This window comes from Zalophus californianus, chromosome 4 (genome assembly GCF_009762305.2).
Source record: "Zalophus californianus isolate mZalCal1 chromosome 4, mZalCal1.pri.v2, whole genome shotgun sequence".
Taxonomy (NCBI): Eukaryota; Metazoa; Chordata; class Mammalia; order Carnivora; family Otariidae; genus Zalophus; species Zalophus californianus.
The window spans coordinates 8618234-8637255 of NC_045598.1; the positions used below are offsets into that span (position 1 = coordinate 8618234).

Below are 19022 nucleotides of genomic sequence, written 5' to 3' on the forward strand. Positions count from 1 at the left end.
CTGGCCGCGCCTCTTAAAGGCCCCCGCCTCCGCCCCCGCCCCCGCCCCGCCCTTGGCCCGGCGCCGGGACGCCCCGCAGTCCGGAGCGGTCGGCCCCAGGCCTGAGGCTACCGGTTCCTCGGCCGCCCCGGGAGGCTGGGAAAGGTCGGGAGTCGGGTTTTTTAATGGGGGGGGGGAATCCGAATGGGGCGTCTGCCAGCTCCCTCCAAGGGTGGCTGCTGGGAGGTGGAGGCGAGGGGGCAGCGAGTCTGGGTCAGATGGAGGGTTCGGGGCGCGCAGCCCAGGAGGAGGGAGGGGGGCGGAGGCTCCTGCCGACGCCCCCACCCCCAGGTAATTTTCCTACGCCGCGATGGGGGGCGCGGCGCGGGGAGGGCCGAGGGGGCGGGGGCGGGGCCGGGGCGGGGTCTGGCGGGCCCGAGCGGGGCCGCACGCTGCGGCTCAGGCAGGCGGAGGCCCGCTCAGCCCCACCGCGGAGAGGGACCGCGCAGCGGCTGCCGAGCGCAGGTGACCCGGCGGAGTGGGCGCGGGGAGCGCCGCGGTGGGGGTGCGGGTGGGCCGGGGCCCCGCGGGCCGGAGGACTGGGCGGTTTCCGGGCAGTGCGTGGAGCAAGGCCCGGTGCGGACAAGGCCCAGGCCTCGGGGGCTGCGCGGCGCGGTCGAGAGCGGCGACGGAGGCGAGAACCCGGGCTGGGATCGCTAATCGATGTCCAGGGGTCCGAGCCCCGGCTTTGGGGGGCACTTTAAAGCCACAGCGCGAGGTGGGAAGGCTGCAGGCGCGCCGGGGATCCTGAGGCTGAAGCCCAGCCGCGGGGGTGGAGGTGGGAGTATGGGAAAGGCCTTTCCCGGTTGCCCACCCCCTCTCGAGTCCCAACCGGGCAGATCATTTATTCTGCGGCCTTGAGGTCTCTTGAGCTCTTTGGACCTCCGTCGGAGACAGTGATAATTATCCCCCCGCCCCCAACCTTTCTCCCTCCTCCGTTTGAGGACTTGCTGGACGGTTCTGCGGGACTGCGCGTTGTTACTTACACTCTAAAGACTGGCCTATTGGAAAAGGCTTGCTCTAGAATCAGAGAAGACTCTTTCCGTCCTCTGTCCATCTGTGTGACCTTGGGCAGGTACTCGCACCCCCCTGGGCCTCCTTAGCGTCCTTTAGAGGCTGCTGTGAGGTGACAGTAAAATCAATCACCTTTTTTTTTTTAAGATTGTATTTATTTACTTGAGAAAGAGAGAGTGAGCAAGAGAGCATGAGCAGGGGCAGAGGGATCATGACCTGAGCCCAAGGCAAGCGGCTTAACCGACTGAGCCACCCAGGCGCCCCCAAATCAATCACCTTTTATGGAGCATCTGCTGTGTCACGTCATTTGAAACCATTTTAGTACCGTTCCTGGCCCCATTTTACAGAGGAGGAAACAGAGGCTCGGAGAGGCACAGTGAATTTCCTGAGATCGTAAATGGCAAATACTCAGTTCTGGGGAGGGGGCCCAGTCTATAGTGTAGCTTTTCAATAACCACAGGGGGGCGTCCAGAAGCCACATGCCATGGCCGTGGGGAACATCAACGAGCTGCCCGAGAACATTCTGCTGGAGCTGTTCACGCACGTGCCCGCCCGCCACCTACTTCTGCACTGCCGCCTGGTCTGCAGCCTCTGGCGAGACCTCATTGACCTGGTGACGCTCTGGAAGCGCAAGTGCCTGCGGGAGGGCTTCATCACCGAGGACTGGGACCAGCCCGTGGCCGACTGGAAGATCTTCTACTTCCTACGCAGCCTCCACAGGAATCTCCTACACAACCCGTGTGCTGAAGGTGGGGTGCAGAGTGGGTCTGGCATGCCCCCAACGCACACACTGTCATGATAGCAGCTGACTTTCATTATGCACTTACTGTGAGCCAGGCACTTTGGATGGTTTAACTCCTTTAATCCTCTCACAATAATGCTAAGAGGTAGGTGCTGTTATCGCTCCCATTTTTCAGATGGGCAAACTGAAGCCAAGAGTGGCATTTTTGTATTCCACCCTCATTTCCCCAGTGACCTGTCCTAGGAGAGGGACTGTTGGCCAGTTGGGACTACGTGCCCAAGACCCAAGACCAGGAAGTCAGAGCCATATTTTGTGGGCCTAGATCCCAGACTCCAGGGCTAGGCCTCCTAGGACTGCCCCAGAGTGCAAAGGGGACTTTACTTATGGAAGAATGAGAGATCCAGTCTTCTTTCCAGCATATTACAACAGGTAAAACGAAACTTCTACATCATCTAGAGCTCCCTTTTCCCCTTACTGTGGTGTAACTCATCAGCTCAACACTAGGATGAGATGGGTGCCTCATTTCCCATTATGTGGGCCAAATTCTGAAGCAAAATGATAATGAAATGACTCCAAGCTGTCCAGAGCTTTCAGATGCCTGCCTCCCTTGGCTCCCCATCAGCCAAGTGTTCTTGACCAGCAGTTGGCATACTATGGTCCATGAGCCAAATCTGGCCCAGAAGCTAAAAGCCGTTTTTGCAGTTTTAAATGGTTATTTAAAAAGAGAGAGAGAGAGAGACTGCAACAGAGATAGTATATAGCCCACAAAACCTACAGTATTTTGGCCCTTTACAGAGAAAGTTTGCCAGCTCTTGTTCTTAACTCCAGTTTACAGAGGACAAAACCAGGGCTCAGAGAGGGAAAGCAACTTATCTAAGGTCACACAGCCCAGTATTGGTAGAGCTGGGACTAGCCCCGGATCAGATCTGTCTGGCTGGTGTCAGAGCGTTCTCCATCACAGAAGGTATCTGGTCATCCACATGGTCACATGTCTTGGGATTCCCAGTGGAAATCCCTTACCATGATGCTGGGCACACAGGAAGCATCTAATAGAAGACAGCCGCTATTGATCTGCAGTGTCCCACACAGTGTCCCACAGCATGGGGCTTGAGGGCAGCTACAGAGATCCAGGGAGAGGATCTGGGAGGAAGGGGCACTTGCAAGAAAGAGACCACTGGCGGGGGGGGCTTCCCTATGATGTGAATTCTGCTTTCTGGCCAGAGGGCTTTGAATTCTGGAGCCTGGACGTGAATGGAGGTGATGAGTGGAAGGTGGAGGATCTCTCTAGAGACCAGAGGAAGGAATTCCCCAATGACCAGGTCAAGAAATACTTCGTGACTTCTTATTAGTAAGATCTGAGGCTGGGGAACTGTTAGGGTGGGGGGGAAACCCAAGTCACTTCACCCCGGGGTCTCCTGCTCTGGGAAGGGCAGTCTTCGCCCCCCCCCAGTGCCCTAGTGCTGAGCCCCAGCCCCTCCCACCCCTCTGCCCGTCCCCAGCACCTGCCTCAAGTCCCAGGTGGTGGACCTCAAGGCCGAAGGGTATTGGGAGGAGCTGATGGACACCACACGGCCGGACATCGAGGTCAAGGACTGGTGAGTGCATGGGGCGAGGGTCTGGGGGAGGGGGGCCTGCTACTCAGGCGCCCCACCCCCACCCTGCCCCCCAACTCCAAGGCCCTGATGGGCCCTCCCTCTGCCCGCAGGTTTGCAGCCAGGCCAGACTGCGGGTCCAAGTACCAGCTGTGTGTTCAGCTCCTGTCGTCAGCACATGCACCCCTGGGGACCTTCCAGCCAGATCCGGCAACAATCCAGCAGAAGAGCGATGCCAAGTGGAGGGAGGTGTGTGGGCCAGGAAGAGGGCAGGTGGCATATCGCCCAAGGCCGAGACTGCAGTCAAACAGGCCTGGGTTCAGATCCCAGCTCTGCTGCTTCTAACCTGGGCCTCAGCTGCTCGAGCTCTGAAATGATGCTGGCAAAGCCATGTTCAAAAAGGTTGACTGTTATTAGTTACTAATATTGGTTATTATTACTATCTAGACCAGGGGGCAGCAAACATTTTCTTAACAGGCCAGATGCAAATATTTTAGGCTTTGTAGGCCAAGTTGTCTCTGTCACAACTACTCCACTCTTCAACTCTGCCGTTATGTGGTGAAAGCCGCTTTACAGACATGGCTGTGTTCCAATAAAACTTTATTTACAAAAAAAAAGGCAGTGGGCCCCGAGCCATAGTTTGCCAGTCTGACCAGTGCTGTCCAGTAGAATTTTCTGCAGTGATAGAGATGGTCTGTGTCTGCAACTGTGCAGTACGGTAGTCAATAGCCACGTGTGACTATGGAATGCTTAAAAGGGCCAGTTTCTGCTGTGACTGAGGAACTAAATTTTTAATATTATCTAATTTTAATTAATTTCAACTTAAATAGCCACACGTGCCCAGGGACGACCATAGTGGACATCTTTGGGCAGTTTGCAGAGTTTCCTTCAGTTCCCTTCAGTTCCTTTGAGCTACACTTAGGTAATCCTGTGGAGTGGCCCTGGGAGGATTTTGTTCCATTTTACAGATGAGGAAACTGAGGCACAGAGGAGAAGTGGCCTGCCCAAAATCAGAGTTAGGACTAGAACTCAGTTCTGCTGACCCCTTGTCCAGCACTGAGATCTTGGCCCCTTCCTTGCCCCCTGACCTCTCTCCTTCCCTCCACCTGTCCCCCCCCACCCAGGTCTCTCACACGTTCTCCAACTACCCGCCCGGCGTCCGCTACATCTGGTTTCAGCACGGCGGCGTGGACACTCACTACTGGGCCGGCTGGTACGGCCCGAGGGTCACCAACAGCAGCATCACCATCGGGCCTCCCCTGCCTTGACGCCCCCCAAGCCCTGATCCACCAAACCCTGACTGTTATCAGAGAAGGGCTGGGTTAGGGAAGGGGAGGGGGATCAGGCTCCCCCAGACCTCCTAGTTCATCCTTGCCCCTCAGTTGCCTATTTTGTGGAGCCTCTCAGTTTGCACGGCCCTCACATGCCAAGGGGGCGCCAGTGCTCTAGGCCCCAGGTCTCAACCTGAATGATGACAGGGGAGGCCTGTGTCAGCCCCTGTAAGAGATGGGGCCCCTGAGGTTGGGGAGGTGCAAGGTGTTCTCCCAGGCTCCTCCAAGAGTGGTCTCCAAGCTCAGATGCCAACCTAGATGTGTGTCTCTGCCTTCCCCTCCTGGGCCCTTTCTCCCTGTCTCCATTGGGGGCCTTCGGAGCAGGGACAGTCAGGACATCTGGCAAGCCTGTGGCTGTCCTGCATAGTGCACATGTTGGGAGGTAACTATGTAGCTCAGACAGATCTGGGAGTGGAAGAGGGGCTGTGCTGGCCCGTCCTCTGCCTCATTCTGCCACTCCCAAGCTCTTTGCTCTGCCCGCCTGCTCGGAGAGGTGACTTTGACCCAGAGGCTCAGGCGTAGTCAGAGATGGTCAGGGCCAAGATGGAGTCGGGGCCAGGCCAGGTCTGGACTGACCTTACTGTCAGTGAAGCCCCAGAAGTCAGATGGGTATCAGGTGGGGGCAGAATCTCCAAAAGATCCCTGGAATCCCGTGCGTGATAACCCAGGGCAGGTGAGGGGAAGGATTAGACCCTGATTCTAAGAATGGGGCATGCAAGCCCAGGATGAGGTGAGTGGTTTTCAAGGACTACCTGTCCACCTCCATGCCTAGATCAGCTTCCCTGGGACTTGAAATGCCCTATCCCACCCTTGGAACTGCCTTTCCTGAACCTCCCCACCCTGCCCAACCTCACTCCTGCCTCTCCCTCCTGCTGGAAGGACCCCAGCGCTCGGATTCTGCCCCTGCTGCATGCTGCTAAATAAAAGGTGTTTCCAGCCCAACTGTGTCCTGTGGTTTCTGGGAGGAAAGGCAAATTTCATGGGAAGTCCTGCCCTGGACCTGCAGAAGGTGAGCCTGTGCAGCTTCTGTCCAAGGTGCAGGGAATGGTTGACATTTCAGGAGCCAGACTATGGCAGGACAAGGGCCCTAGTACAGACCCCTTAATGAGCTGCCAACATCTCACCCCTGCAGCCCTCCAGTACTGCTAGCTTCCTCCAGAGGCAGGACCACCAGTCTGGCGCCCGGGCCGGGGGGGGGGGGGGGGGGGGGGGGGGATGTGGATATCTGGGTGGCCCCTGGATACACCTCATGCTGGGGCAACAGTGCCATCGCAGGCACGGCTCCCTGGTGTCTCACCTACTCTGCCAAGTGCTTTACAGACATTAGATGAAGCCAAAGCATTTAGAACGGTGTACGGCACACAGTAGGTGCTCAATGTACTGTTTAATTATCCCAATAGTGAGCTGGAGTAGGGCCTCAGCCATGGCAGGGACACCACTCACTAAGTTAGCAAAAGACACCCTTGGGGGAGATGCAGCCCTGACGAGTTAATAAGGTGGCCTGGGCCCGGCATGCTTGGGCAGTGCACAGCCTGCACAACCCTTTTTGGTTGCCTTAAGTAGATGTTTGATGATTACTTGTTGAAGGAAGAAAGGAATTCAAGACAAAAACGCAGAGAGGTTTTTACCTTTGAGTAAACTGAGGTCTCCGAGGCCATGCCCCAGTGAAAGTAAAAGCCAGGCTCCAGCCCAGAGTTTCAGCAATCACCCTCTGGAGAGAGGCCCGCCTCCCTCCCTACAGAGGAGGAAACTGGTGAAGAGTCCTCTCAGAGTGGCTCGCGCAGAGGTGGAGACTAGGTTGGGAGAAGGCTCGAAATTCCCAGAGGGAGGAGAAAGCAAAGGGAAGCGGTGGGATCCCGCTGCTGAGCCGCCGATCACCTGGAGGGGAAGACAGGTTCAGGCTACGAGGTCCGCGGAGTCCATCGCGCAGCCCCGGCACTGAAGACCCCAGGGTCCTGGCGGTACGCAGCGGAAGAAGCGGGCCGCGGGCTGAGTAGGCGGTGGGCGGGGCGAGGCGAAGCGGTGGGCGCGGCCCCGGAGCCCGAGGGGGGCGGTCCGAGCGCGGCGCGTGACACGGGGCGGGGCGGGGCGACAGCGGACGGCGCAGCAGAGGCTGCAGGCTCCAGGCCGACCCGGAGGTGCGGTCCCGCCGGGCGTTGGGCCCCGCGTCCAGGTCGCGGCCCAGACTGGGGAACGGACTGGGCGGGGCGGGGCGGGGGGGGTGGCCCGGGACTGGGCGGGGGGGGGGTGGCCCAGACCGGGAAGGGCTTGGGAGTCTGACACCGGAGGGCGGGGCGTTAACTGAGCCGGCGGCGCAGTCTCCCGCGGGCGGGGAGTCCGGGGCGGCGGGGTGGGGGCCCGGGCGGCGCGCGGTACGCGCGGGGCCGGATCCCGCGCGGTCCGGCCCTGGCTCCGACTCCGGGAAGTGCTTCCTGGGAGTGACACCCTGGCCACACACCTCACTGGTGGCGACCCGGCCCAGGGCCGATCTGGGACCTCCCGGCACCCCCACGCCCGCGGTTCCTGGGACGGGCTTTCCAAAGCCTCAGCCTCGGTTCTCGAGAAATGGGCGTAGTAACCGTGCCTACAGGGGTCGTTGAGAAGGTCGCGACGCGGGCCGGGCATGTGGGAAGCACAGGTACCCCCGGGGTTGGGGGGAGAGGCCTCACCCCATGCCCCAACCGTGCGCAGTCAGGCTTCGCCCTGGACCCAAGAACGGCAGAAACTAAGGAGGCTGATAACGTGATAACGTGCGACCGGAGCCAGAGACCAGACTGTGGACGCCGCGGCGGGGAGCTCTTCGTACCTAAGTCGCCTCTAACTCTGACGCAGCGACTTTTATTTGGCCTAGACAGTGTTTTTAGAAGTTGCCAACACTTAAAACCTGACAGGTTTCGTATTTTCGAAATTGTTTAGAGTGCCTCCTGAAAAAGCAGAAGACCTAGCCACACGGAGTTTTTACCGTCATAGCATTTTTGCACAAGGTGCAAGTACCTTATTTATTGTTCTCTGCCATGCTGAAATGCTCCTTTCTGGGCAGGAGCCAGAGTGTGCGCCCACTCTCATTTTTGCTGGGATGGTAGCTTTGAGAAGTCTGTGGAGGGCTTCTTTGGCCAAGTCTCTATGGAAAATGAGAAGCCTCAGAGACTGTAGGTGTGGGAGGGGAATATTCCCTCGCTCTCCCACCTGTGAGCAGATGAGGTCCATCTGAGTGACAGTGGCTGGCCTTCCTTCCCCCACCCCGCCCCCACCTGGGGGATCCCCTTAGAGATCTAGATTCAGGCCAGGGTGGTGGCACTGTGAATTTTCCAAAACCCTTGTGCAATTCATGTGTAGAGGGAGGAAGGTGTTCTTGGGGGCAGCTAACTACAACCACTGGAGAGTGTTTTCGCTCCAACCTTAGAGTAGAAGTAATGATGCTCTGGAGCACTGCTCTTCCAGCCGGTGCTAAATGCTTTACTTGTACTAACTCAGTCCTCCCGGCCCTGCTGAGGTTGGGACAGTTGCTTGCTCCTCCTACGGCTCCCCAGCTAGCCACTGCAAGCCAGGATTCAAACCCCGGGGCAGTCTTGCTCAGGGTCCCTCAATCGGCTTTGCAGTTTCTGAGCATTTCAAAGTGGGCTTTTTCCTGATGCCCCAACCAGAATGGAGTGGCAGGTGCTCCTCACTGGGGTGTTTTATCACATCTGGCTTCCAGGCCAACGTGAGCAATTTGGGGAGAGGAAGCTGGTTTTAGCACGAAACGACTTAATGAAGCTGTGACATAGAATGTAAAATCTGTTACACCCACAGACTACCTGAATTCCCAGCACTAAAATAACCTGACCACAAACTCCTGTAGAGCTCAGACAATGGGTGGCAAGGTCTGCCAGTTCACTAGGCCCAACAACTTACAATTAAGTGATTATTTTTTTTAACGGGGGGATGGGGGGCCTCTTTAAATATTAACCCCTAAAGTCTTTATTAACATTTTTATTACACTTTTTCAAACGTGTGCAACGTGTGTGACTGCTCCATATTTTGTACCGGAAGAAGGCTCCAACCCCTCTTGTTTCAGAAAAGAAAGGATGAAGAGCCCCCGGCCCAGGTCCCCGGAAATCTGAGGGGTCTACCTCCTTGGTCAGGACTCATAACCACTGTTGGCCCTCACAGGCCTGTGGGCGCCCGCTCCCTCCCCGCCAGCCATGGCCCTGGTCAGCATCAACGAGCTGCCCGAGAACATTCTGCTGGAGCTGTTCACGCACGTGCCCGCCCACCACCTACTTCTGCACTGCCGCCTGGTCTGCAGCCTCTGGCGAGACCTCATTGACCTGGTGACGCTCTGGAAGCGCAAGTGCCTGCGGGAGGGCTTCATCACCGAGGACTGGGACCAGCCCGTGGCCGACTGGAAGATCTTCTACTTCCTGTGCAGTCTCCGCCGGAACCTCCTGCGCAATCCATGTGCTGAAGGTGGGCTGGGGGCTGCCCCGGGCTGGCTCCCTCCCTGGCTCCCTTCCTTTCCTGAAACTCAGGGCCTTTTCCCCTGCGATTCCCACACTATCTGGAATGTTCTCTCACACCCCTGACACCGGACCACACGCCCTTGGTTCCTCATTCTTCAGGTCTCAGTTCAGACACCTGCCCTGGGCCCCCATCTGGAGATGGTGCCCCCCCCCCACCTCTCTCCTGTCCGTTCCATCTAGTTCCTTCATAGCACTTTCGTAACCTGTAATTGCCTTTTGTATCTCGTGGTTTTGGTTTTTGTTTTTGTCTTCTCTGCTACAGACTCCAAAGTCCAGGGGCCTAATGGGTCTTGCTTGCCACTCTACACCCAGTGTCCACAGTGATGCCTTCACGTAGCCGGTGCTCGAAAAACGTTTGTTGAATGAATGAACAAACTGCACGTTCACCTTTCCCTCTCTAGTTCAGTCTAAGCTGCCTGACATGTACGGGGGGCGTTCTCTGTGCCAGGCACCGGACTTTACTGGGCTGAGGGCTTCACAAATGTCATTATCCTCCCATTGTCCCCCTTCCCCAGAGGAAGGAAAGGAGGATTTCCAGAGGTGACTGCAATCACATCATTTGAGGCCCCTGTTTAACTTATAATGTCCTCTTGTACTTGCCAGGGTCTTTTTGCTTCACTGAGCACCCACTACACAGCAGGCACTGGGCTTCTTGCTGGGGCTATGGCAACAACGGAGGCATAGCTTGTACACTTAGAGTCCCTGTCTTGTCGATTTTCTCTCTTGATCCTCACAAGGACCCAGGGAGTTGGCCAAATAAGTAGGGTTGGCTCCATTTTATAGATGGAGAGTGTTAGGCCATGGTGAGGATCCTACCCAAAGATCCGGAACTGCCCAGTTGCCGGGGCCTGGTCCTGACCAATGAAGGGCCTCGGGCCCCTCTCAGAGGCCCCATAGACCGTGGCTCAGACACTCAATCTCTCTGCCTACCCCAGATTCCACTCAGAAGCTGCCCAGCCAGGCCACCAGCTCAGCTCACACAGCTCCACAGAGCCCCCCTGCAGCCCAGACGTGCACTGGGCTGGGGGCTGGCAGCCATCAGTCCGGCCTTGCTTGGATCTCTCTTTGGGCCTAAGCGAGGCACAGCCCCACTCCTGGATTTCTGTGTTACTCGTCTGGTTCTCTCCTGGCAGGCCCCAGGGCACCTGGGGAATAGGTATGGGCTCGTAGTAAAGGGAGCAATTTGGAAACGCTCTCTTGGTGATTGTTCTGGAAAGCCTTGGTAGGGAAACACTGCTGGTTTTTTTTTAAGGTCCTCTTGGCTCAATCTGAAGGGGGAGACCAGAACCTGCCAAGCCAACCTGGTGGGGATCACGAATACGGGGTTACTGCGTGCCACCAGCACCGAGGATGCCCACCTTCACAAGTTATCCCTCCTGCCCTGGGCGGAGGGGTTCCGGGCTGGCACAGCTGCAAATCCAGAAAACCAGTCCTCGAGCCCCCTCAGATCTCAGTTACATAGTTAGGGTGTCAGGAGATGTCAGTTGTCAAGTAAGTGGTCTGCATTGGGACAAACTGACATTAGTCACTAAGAACAGAAGTATTATCACAGGCCCTTCATAACTTCCTGTTTTGAGAACTGAAACTTCGGTATTTCCCAGAGCCCCTCAGCAACATGAAAGGAAGGAACGGCTAGTTTAGAATTTTTGGTAATACTTTTTTTTTCCCCCAGCTTCATGCTAGGAGTCAAGCCATTCAGGAACAAAGTGGGAGGGGGAGGGTCCCAGATCAGAGCTGATATGGCAGGGACAGGTGGAAACGTGTTGGAGGAAGGTCACTCTGTAGGGGTGCTCTGAGCCACAGCTGGGGTGCACCCTTGAGATGTGAACATGAGCAAACCCTGCCTTAACCCCCCTCCTCCCTCCCCGGCCCAGGTGGGCAGGACCAGACCGGACATTTGCACAGGGGATCTGACCTTGGCTTCTGTTTTTCCCTAGAGGATATGACATCCTGGCAAATTGACTCCAATGGGGGAGACCACTGGAGGGTGGAGAGCCTCCCTGGAGACCATGGGACAGATTTTCCGGACTCCAAAGTCAAGAAGTACTTTGTCACATCTTTTGAGTAAGATAAACAACCGAGCCGGTGGTTTTGAAGGGGGGCCGGTCAGGACTCCTTTTGCCAAATCTCAGGCCTAAGTGAGGGCCTCCCTGTGCAGCTGGAGGAAGGTGGTTCCCAGACGGGTTCAGAGTCTCTGCCTTCCTAGAGCAGGAGTATTCAGTGGCCAGGATTAATAGCAGTGGGCGGGGGGGGGGGGGGGGGGGGGGGCAGTAATATGAAGGCACTGGGAGCCACTGGGTGATTAGGGTAAGTCAGAGGTGTCTGTAGCTTCCTCATCTAGGAACAGGAATTCATGGAGGTGCCCTCGTCAGGGCCCTTGAACTAGGATCACGTGCCACCTAGGCACAAGTGGGTCAGACCCCTGCGTGATTCTCATAGGCCAGCGCCAGCCAGAGGCAGCGGTCCTGCAGCAGTCAGGGGACACTGCTGGGTCCTGGCCATGCAAAGCACATCCGGGAATGTAAGCTTTTCCTTTTGCTCCACAGGATGTGCCTCAAGTCCCAGCTGGTGGACCTCAAGGCCGAGGGCTACTGGGAGGAGCTGCTAGACACATTCAGGCCGGAAATCGAGGTTAAGGACTGGTGAGTGGGACTCGGGCCATGCTCTGCATCCTTCCCTCCTCTCTTCCTGAGGACACCTATAGGCAGTGCCCACTCTGTGCCCGGTGGTGTCCTAGGGTAGAGGCTGCTCCAGGAGCCGGTACTTGCTCATTCCGCACCTCGTGGCCTTTCTGCCACCCTGCATCAGCAAATGCTATTTTCCAGTTTACAGATGGGCAGACTGAGGCCTAGAGATAAGTTGTCACAAACAGGTACTAGAGCAACAGAGGCAGCAGGATCCAGCCTCCCTGGACCTCGCTCCCATGCCTTCTGCCCATCTGCCTCCCTTAGTCCCTTCACTGTGCATCCCTCAGCTCTTTCCCAGGCTCCTGCTCTGTGCCCAGAGCTGTGCAAGGCCTCAGGGCCACCACTCTAAGGGTAAGGGGTGGGGTCTGAGGAGCATGCAGAGCTGCAGAGGGGTGGACAGCAGGGCTGAGCAGAGGGTGAGCTCTGTACCAGCCCCTATCACACAGGCCACCCCTTGAATCTCCCACTGAATCCCCAGTCAGATCCATTATGACATACAGGTGGCACAGCTCCCACAGCCTAGGCTTTTATCTCTGTGGAGCACCTTTTGCTTTGTTAAGGGGACGTCTTCACTGGACGCCCAAAAGGGTTGCCACCTTGCTCTGATGTGGCCCTGCACAGAGATTGCTCACCCCAGGGGCACAGCTGTGCCTCAGAGGCAGAGCAGGGAAATCCAACTCAGAGCTCCAGTCTGTGGGTCTGCTGCCTGCCCTCCTCCAGGGTCACCTGCTGTCCAGGGGTGTACAGTCCTGAGCCCCACCCTCCCCCAGGTTCGCTGCCAGAGCAGACTGTGGCTGTACCTACCACATCCGAGTCCAGCTGGTCTCAGACAACTACATCGTCCTGGCCTCCTTCGAGCCCCCGCCCGTGACCATCGATCAGTGGAACAATGCCAAGTGGACAGAGGTGAGGCCTCACCTGCTTGCCCCTCGCCACCCACTTCCCGGAGCCCCTGCCTTCCAGCCTGCGTGGCTTTCCCTTGCAGGACCTGGCGCTTCCCCTTTCCCCTCTCCAGTGGAGTGACCACCCATCTTGTCCCCTCCCCAGTCCTTGTGATCACTTCTTCCTCTCCCCTCTTCCCAGGTCTCCCACACTTTCTCGGATTACCCGTCAGGGGTCCGCCACATCCTCTTCCAGCATGGGGGCAAGGACACCCAGTTCTGGGCAGGCTGGTACGGGCCCCGCATCACCAACAGCAGCATCATTATCAGCCCTAAGATGACCAGGGACCCGGCCCCCTCCACAACTCAGCCTGAGACCATGCAGGGGCAGGAGAAGGCTGCCCGCCTGCCCTCCTCACTTCGTCTCCACAAGCCCTTCTGACAGTCTGTCATCTGCTGGCCATTCACCCGTCCTCTGTCTGGGCCTGTCAACTTCCAAAGGTCCCCTCCAGCTGAGCCTGTAGTGGGCAGTGAGGGCCCTTGCCCCGGGAGCTCCTGCCCCAATTCCAACTTTGGGCAAACCCACCAGTCTGTGGTAACTCCCTGTCATATGCTCTGACATTTTGTGACAATAAATGTTTTCAGTAAAACCAGCCTGGGGTTGGGTCTAGTGGTGGGGGCCCTTGGCACTTTGGCAGCGAAGCAGCCCCTCCTCCCAGGTTAATTTGGCTGTTCCTGTCCCTCCCACTCCAGTTAGTGACAGCCCAGCTCAGCCCTTGGGGCCCTTTATTGAAACAAGTCACAGCACAGTATTTGAGACAAACAGTGTTGGCCGGCCAAATCCCAGGAGGCGGAGATAAGAAATCAAGGTCCGAGCATCCTTCCCTGCCCTCCTGGGGAGAGTTTCTCCATGAAGGCAACCAGACCTGAGCAGTGCCGCGCGGGAGGGTGGGTGGTCCATACACAGAGGCAATAAGAGCACTTGGAATCAGGGTGGCCCTCCAGCACTGCCTGAGGCTGGGGGCCCCCAATGTCCAACAGTTGTAGCATCCATGGTGGGGGCAGGCACACCCTCAGCTGCTTTTATGAGCTCGCTCTTCCACGTAGAGCTGCATCTGGTAGGCCGAATACAGAGCCAAGGTCAGGAGGACAGCCAGGGCACCTCCTCAGGAGGGTCCACAAGCCCCTGGCAGACAGATCTCTGCCAAAGGTTGGAGTTGTATGGTGCAGCCACCGGTTAAGAGAAAGGGAGTTTGGAGCCTTATACCAGGTATTCCCTGGTCATCTCCTCCAATCCTTGAGCCATACATAAGCTTCTGGCAAGGCCTCAGCATACCTTCAGTAAAGCCTACCAGGTCCCCATGCAGCTCACCTTTAAAATGTCTGACGTCATCGTTTTTAGTGGTATCAGCCGGGGGTCGTGCATGTGGACATCCTGCTCATCTGCCAGGATCCAGGGAAAGTCCTAGAGAGGGGACCAAGGGAAGGGGGTGGAAGGGTGCTAGACTGTGGCCTGCCCTCACTTCGCTATCCGCTCCCCTCTCCAGAGCTGGGGTCCTCAGACTTTGGGGAGCAGCAGAATCACTAGGGAACTGCCAGCATGACAGATGCCCAGGTTCTTCCTCCTGAGAGTCCGAGTCTACAGATCTGAGCTGGGCTGGGAACCCAAGTGATTTAACCAGGTCCAAGCACCAATTCTGAAACTGGTGGGCAAAGAAACCCTGCCCGCCCCCCCCCGAGAACAGCCGCTGAGCTGGCAGCCCCAGGACGAGGCTCCACCCTCCTCTCCGTGCTGAGTGTCCAGGTGGGCCAATGACAAGCACGTGGCCACACAGTTAACACACAAAAAGCCACTCGATGCCAGGCACTGCCATAAGCAAGGTAATAAGTACACTGTCAGCGACAGCCCTGCCTACTCTGGTTTTCAGAGCCGCCCAGCCGTTGTCTCCCTGCCCAGCTTCCCTGACCAGTCTCATCTCACCTTGATGACCTGAATCTTCTCCATATTGCGAGTGGCAGCTTCTCTCGTGTGCACTAAGACTGTGAAGGTACAGCCTGAAGAGGCAAGAGTTTGGTCAGGGCCGGGCCACCTCACGCCTGCCACTGGGCGTAGCCTTTTCCCACCTCCCGGGCTGGCTCGGCAAGTGCCAGGACAAGACATGGTCAGTAGGGAGATTGAAGCCAGGTGGAAATCAGGGTAGCTTCCTGGAGGAGGTGAACTTTCAGAGAGGTTCTAAAAGGCAGGAAGAGAGGCGGTTTGCTGCAGCCAAGTAGGGCCCTGAGAACGCACACCAAGCCAAGGGAGCTGTGGACATGCCCGAGGACAAGGGCGTGGGGGTGAGCACACCTGGGGGGTTGTGGTCCAGGACGGCATCACACACACTGATCTTCAGGATGAAGGCTCGGAGCAGCTGCTCCACATGAGACAGCAGGGAATCTGAGCTGGGAGGAGAAAAGGAGGGTCTCCCATCACACTGGCGCCCCCTCCCACCAGCAGGCAGTCAACCCTAGAAGCAGACCTGGGGGTCCAGAGCCCCTCTCTGCTTCTGAGTGTATTGGCTTCCAAGCGCTTGGCTACCTATCTTGTCTACACAGTTAAAATCATCTGGAGAGGGGCGCCTGGGTGGCTCAGTCATTGAGTGTCTGCCTTCGGCTCGGGTCATGATCCCAGGGTCCTGGGATCGGGCCCCGCGTGGGGCTCCCTGCTCAGCGGGAAGCCTGCTTCTCCCTTTCCCACTCCCCCTGCTTGTGTTCCTTCTCTCGCTGTGTCTCTCTGTCAAACAAATAAATGAATAAATCTTTAAAAAATAATAAAAATAAATAAATCATCTGGAGAGTTGAAAACCAATGTCAAGTCCCATCCCAAACTAAGTCCAAATGGGCCATAGGGAGCCCCCAGAGGTCCTTCTAATATGCAGCCCAGGCTGAGAACAGGGACACAGCCCAAGCCTCTTCATACCCCAGGACACCACGCCAGGAAGGGACAGGGCTTGCCCGAGGCTACATAGCAAGTGGAGAAAGAGTCCAGTGCCCTGACCAGCCAATACCCTTGCCCAAGGTCAGCTTCTGGTTGTCTATGGACTGGACGTTTGGGAAGGCAGAAAACTGGGTCTATGTCCTGGCTCTGCCACCATTTGGGTGACCCTGGGTAGCTCATATCATCTCTCTGGTCCTTCATTTCTCCATCTATAAAATGAGGTTAGGACTAGCCGTTTAGCAACCCTATGATTTTCCAAGTGTGGACATCACAGAGGTTACAAGGAGAGCACTGGGTGGCCAGCCGTGGCTCAGCTGCTAACAGGCCTTGTTAGGATGGTGTGCCTTGCCGTTCGCTTTACCAAGCTTCCTGGAGGAGGTGGGCTTTCAGAGGGGCTCTGAAAGGCAGGAGAGGCAGCTTGGTGCAGCTAAGGAGGGACCTGAGAATGCGGACCAAGCCAAGGTATTCAGGGGCTGCCCTAAAGGGGTGAGTGTGAGGGCTGTTTCTAGGGACCTCACACCAACCAGCCAGAAGACCAGGGAGAGGCAGCTTACCTGATGGACAGCAATGGAGGCTGGGTGATTTCAAAGACGAATTTCTCCACTGGGCGGTGCTCTTTGTCCAAAATTACCACCACCACTTTCTCCACATCATTCTGCAAGGACAGAACAGGGTAACCCATCCACCACTACCACCTCCCTGCCCAAGGAAGGATGGGAAGGGCACACTCACAGCCCCACTCAGCTTCGAGGCTGAGGGTTCCTGAGAGCCCAGAAGGAGATTTGAGAAGTTCAAGTAGGCACCCCCTGGCATGAGTGGTACAGACTGAGAGGGGAGAGGACACCTGGCCCCACAGGGGTATATCTCTGAGAGCAGGACAAAACAGAAGGAGGAAATTCTGAGGGGCCAAGCCCAGACAGAAATTGGGGATGGGGAGAGAAACAGATGTGAGGAAAAACCCAGAACCCTCTGGGGCAGGCCCCACTCAGCCAACTCCACGAACCAGGGCTCCCAGGCCCAGCACACACTGATTGTGGCTCCCATGCCCTGAGGTCTGTCCCTGGGCAGGGGTGGTCTCCAGGATATAGGACACAGGCTTTTGGGTGTAGAGTCATGGGGACCCCGCACAGTCCCAGCATCACCCCATTCCGGAGCACTGGAGGAGCAGACTGGGGGGGGGGGGAGGTGGGCTGGGGGACTTGGTGCCCTCACCTTCTCCAGGAGTGGCTTGACACAGTGCAAGGTGTCCTGGATATACTGGTTCAGCTCCGGGTGGCAGGACATCTGCACACAACCCCATGATGGCACGTGAGGCCCGAAGCACCAACAGGGAAACCACCCGACACCCCTCCAGGAGCCCAGAGAGGGAGGCCAGCAGTTCCCTAGGGCGCCCCACCCAGGACACTGACTTCCCATCATGGGGCTAAGAACTGGAATTAGCCAGAAAGAGGGAGAAGTTAGAAGATAAGAATTTAGTCTCAACATTAGCACTTAATATAGCATTGGGGGTTTCTAATGTGGGGTCCGTGGCTCCTCCAGAAGCTGAGAAGTTCCTAAATTGTGTGTATTTGGGCATGCAGGCATTTTTCCCAGAGAAGGGATCCAAAAACTTAATCAATTTTTAAAAAAAACTGAGAATCTGGAACTAAGAGCCATGTGGCCTCAAGTAACTCACTTAACTTCTCTGAGCTTTACGTACTTCATCTGTGGAAGATCTCGTAAAGACAAAGTGAGGAGTGAGAGAAGCACCCAGTACACAGCAGGTGCTCAGGAAATGCTATTCTGTTTTCCTTTTCCCCGTATATCCTTCAAGCTTCCACCACTTTCCAGTATTGGGTCATTCATTTATTCTAACGTTTACTGAGTGCCTTCTAAGGGGCCGGCACTTCTAGAGAGTGGGGACAGGGGAACATATATTTACTGCTTTGTCTGCCTTTTGACCTAAGACAACCCATTACAATGAGGGCAGAGAGAAGGTACCTGAGGTTTATAGGCATCACCTCCTCAAAGCAACCATTCACCAGCCTCAGGAGCTCTTTTAAATACAACCATGCCCCAGGGGCAACTCTGATCCCAGGGCCTGGTCCCTAACTTGGGGCAAAGGAACTCGAGTTCAGAGGGGACAGAAAACTGCAGTAGGGGTGGGAGGCTGTCAGGCTGTCAGCTGCAGCTGGGAACTGGAAGGCAAGGCCAGGCCGCTGCGGGAGGAGAGGGGCTGAGCCTGCAAGTGGAGGACGGTTCAAAAATCCACCCTCTACCCTCCTTGAGGTTCGGGGGTGACCCAATAGCCCCAGCCCAGATGTGGGGGCTCACCTGGACAGGCACGTTGTACTTCTTACGCTTCTGGAAGATGCCCACCGGGTAGACCTCGCGCACGTAGAGGATGAGATGCACGGCCACCTCCAGGAACTCGCATAGCACGTCCGCCACCACTGCGAGGGGAAAGAAACCGGTGAGCTCGGAAAGCCCGCCGGCCCAGGTCCTCCCTCGCCCCCGACCCCGGGTCCACAGGCTCCGCCTCCCTACCTTGACCAAAGTTGAGGTCCTGGCGCGTGAGTGTGGTCATCCTTACCGCCACCTGGGGGGTGGGGCAGGAGTGGGGGCTAGTTCCAAGGGGCCAGGCAGCCGCAGGGTCCGCCCGCCTCCACTGCCCCTCCCCTCCGTCTGGGGGGAATCCGGGCAGGACGCCCCCCCTTCACACAGAACCGGGATGGCTAGAAAGGACCCCCCCCCACACGCTGGCATCATAGCTCGGGGACATCAGTTGCGCCCTGATCAGCCTGTCTACTGGCCCTCTCGCCCTGCTGCCTCGGTGGGTAGGAAAGGCCAGAGTTGTGCTCGCAAAAAGGGCATGGCCACAGAGGGAACAGCGGCTTGCGCAGGCCCACGAGCGTAAAATAGGACGCGCGGAGAGCGAAACTAGGCTGGAATAAGACTCCCCCCGCTCTTCCTGGCCCGAAACCTCCTCTGAGGGAACCCCGCCCCTCTCCCCTCCTCCGGTACCGGCTCCGGCCTCGGGGCCCGCCTCGGGACCCGGCCCGGGCGCGGGAAACCACCGACCCGACCGCTCGCGCCTCCCGCTCAACCAGGGGCCTGGACGCCGCTCGGTGACGTCCACGGCGCTCGGCAGGTCCTAGTGACCGCCCCGGCCACGCCCACTTCCCCCGCGCAGCCAACCGTGGGGGCGGGAGGGAGCGACAGCCGGAGGGGCGGGGGCTGCGAGGGGCGGGGCCTGCGAGGGGCGGGGCCCGGCCTCG

The 19022-nt window shown here is 57.4% G+C and overlaps 3 protein-coding genes across 20 annotated transcripts; 2 read left to right on the top strand and 1 right to left on the bottom strand.

Moving 5' to 3' along the window:
• The first annotated feature begins 7 nt into the window (after positions 1-7).
• On the top strand, positions 8-5652 carry FBXO44 (F-box protein 44). Of its 5 annotated transcripts, none has more exons than XM_027568732.2 (6): positions 8-144; positions 1514-1802; positions 3017-3143; positions 3295-3390; positions 3501-3636; positions 4512-5652. In XM_027568732.2, exons 2-6 carry the CDS (start codon positions 1538-1540, stop codon positions 4653-4655), a joined length of 768 nt encoding a protein of 255 aa, XP_027424533.1. In that variant the 5' UTR covers positions 8-144; positions 1514-1537; the 3' UTR covers positions 4656-5652. The 5 variants fall into 5 exon arrangements, with proteins under 5 accessions (XP_027424533.1, XP_027424507.2, XP_027424500.2 ...); XM_027568706.2 differs by lacking the exon at positions 8-144 and adding an exon at positions 157-330 and having other exon boundaries at positions 3017-3114; XM_027568699.2 differs by lacking the exon at positions 8-144 and adding an exon at positions 159-330.
• An 845-nt stretch (positions 5653-6497) lies between these two features.
• FBXO6 (F-box protein 6) lies at positions 6498-13441 on the top strand. 13 transcript variants are annotated; one of them, XM_027624346.2, is made up of 7 exons: positions 6498-6679; positions 7635-7702; positions 8751-9167; positions 11158-11284; positions 11767-11862; positions 12678-12813; positions 12991-13441. In XM_027624346.2, exons 3-7 carry the CDS (start codon positions 8903-8905, stop codon positions 13228-13230), a joined length of 864 nt encoding a protein of 287 aa, XP_027480147.1. In that variant the 5' UTR covers positions 6498-6679; positions 7635-7702; positions 8751-8902; the 3' UTR covers positions 13231-13441. The 13 variants fall into 13 exon arrangements, with proteins under 13 accessions (XP_027480147.1, XP_027480145.1, XP_027480150.1 ...); XM_027624344.2 differs by having other exon boundaries at positions 8754-9167; XM_027624349.2 differs by having other exon boundaries at positions 8776-9167.
• Positions 13442-13557: 116 nt separating this feature from the next.
• Positions 13558-18904, bottom strand: MAD2L2 (mitotic arrest deficient 2 like 2). Of its 2 annotated transcripts, none has more exons than XM_027624369.1 (9): positions 18769-18904; positions 18292-18343; positions 18079-18197; positions 16978-17049; positions 16320-16420; positions 15136-15230; positions 14770-14843; positions 14161-14253; positions 13558-13903 (listed from the first exon to the last, which is right to left on the bottom strand). In XM_027624369.1, exons 2-9 carry the CDS (start codon positions 18329-18331, stop codon positions 13862-13864), a joined length of 636 nt encoding a protein of 211 aa, XP_027480170.1. In that variant the 5' UTR covers positions 18332-18343; positions 18769-18904; the 3' UTR covers positions 13558-13861. The 2 variants fall into 2 exon arrangements, with proteins under 2 accessions (XP_027480170.1, XP_027480179.1); XM_027624378.1 differs by having other exon boundaries at positions 18826-18883.
• Positions 18905-19022: the final 118 nt, after the last annotated feature.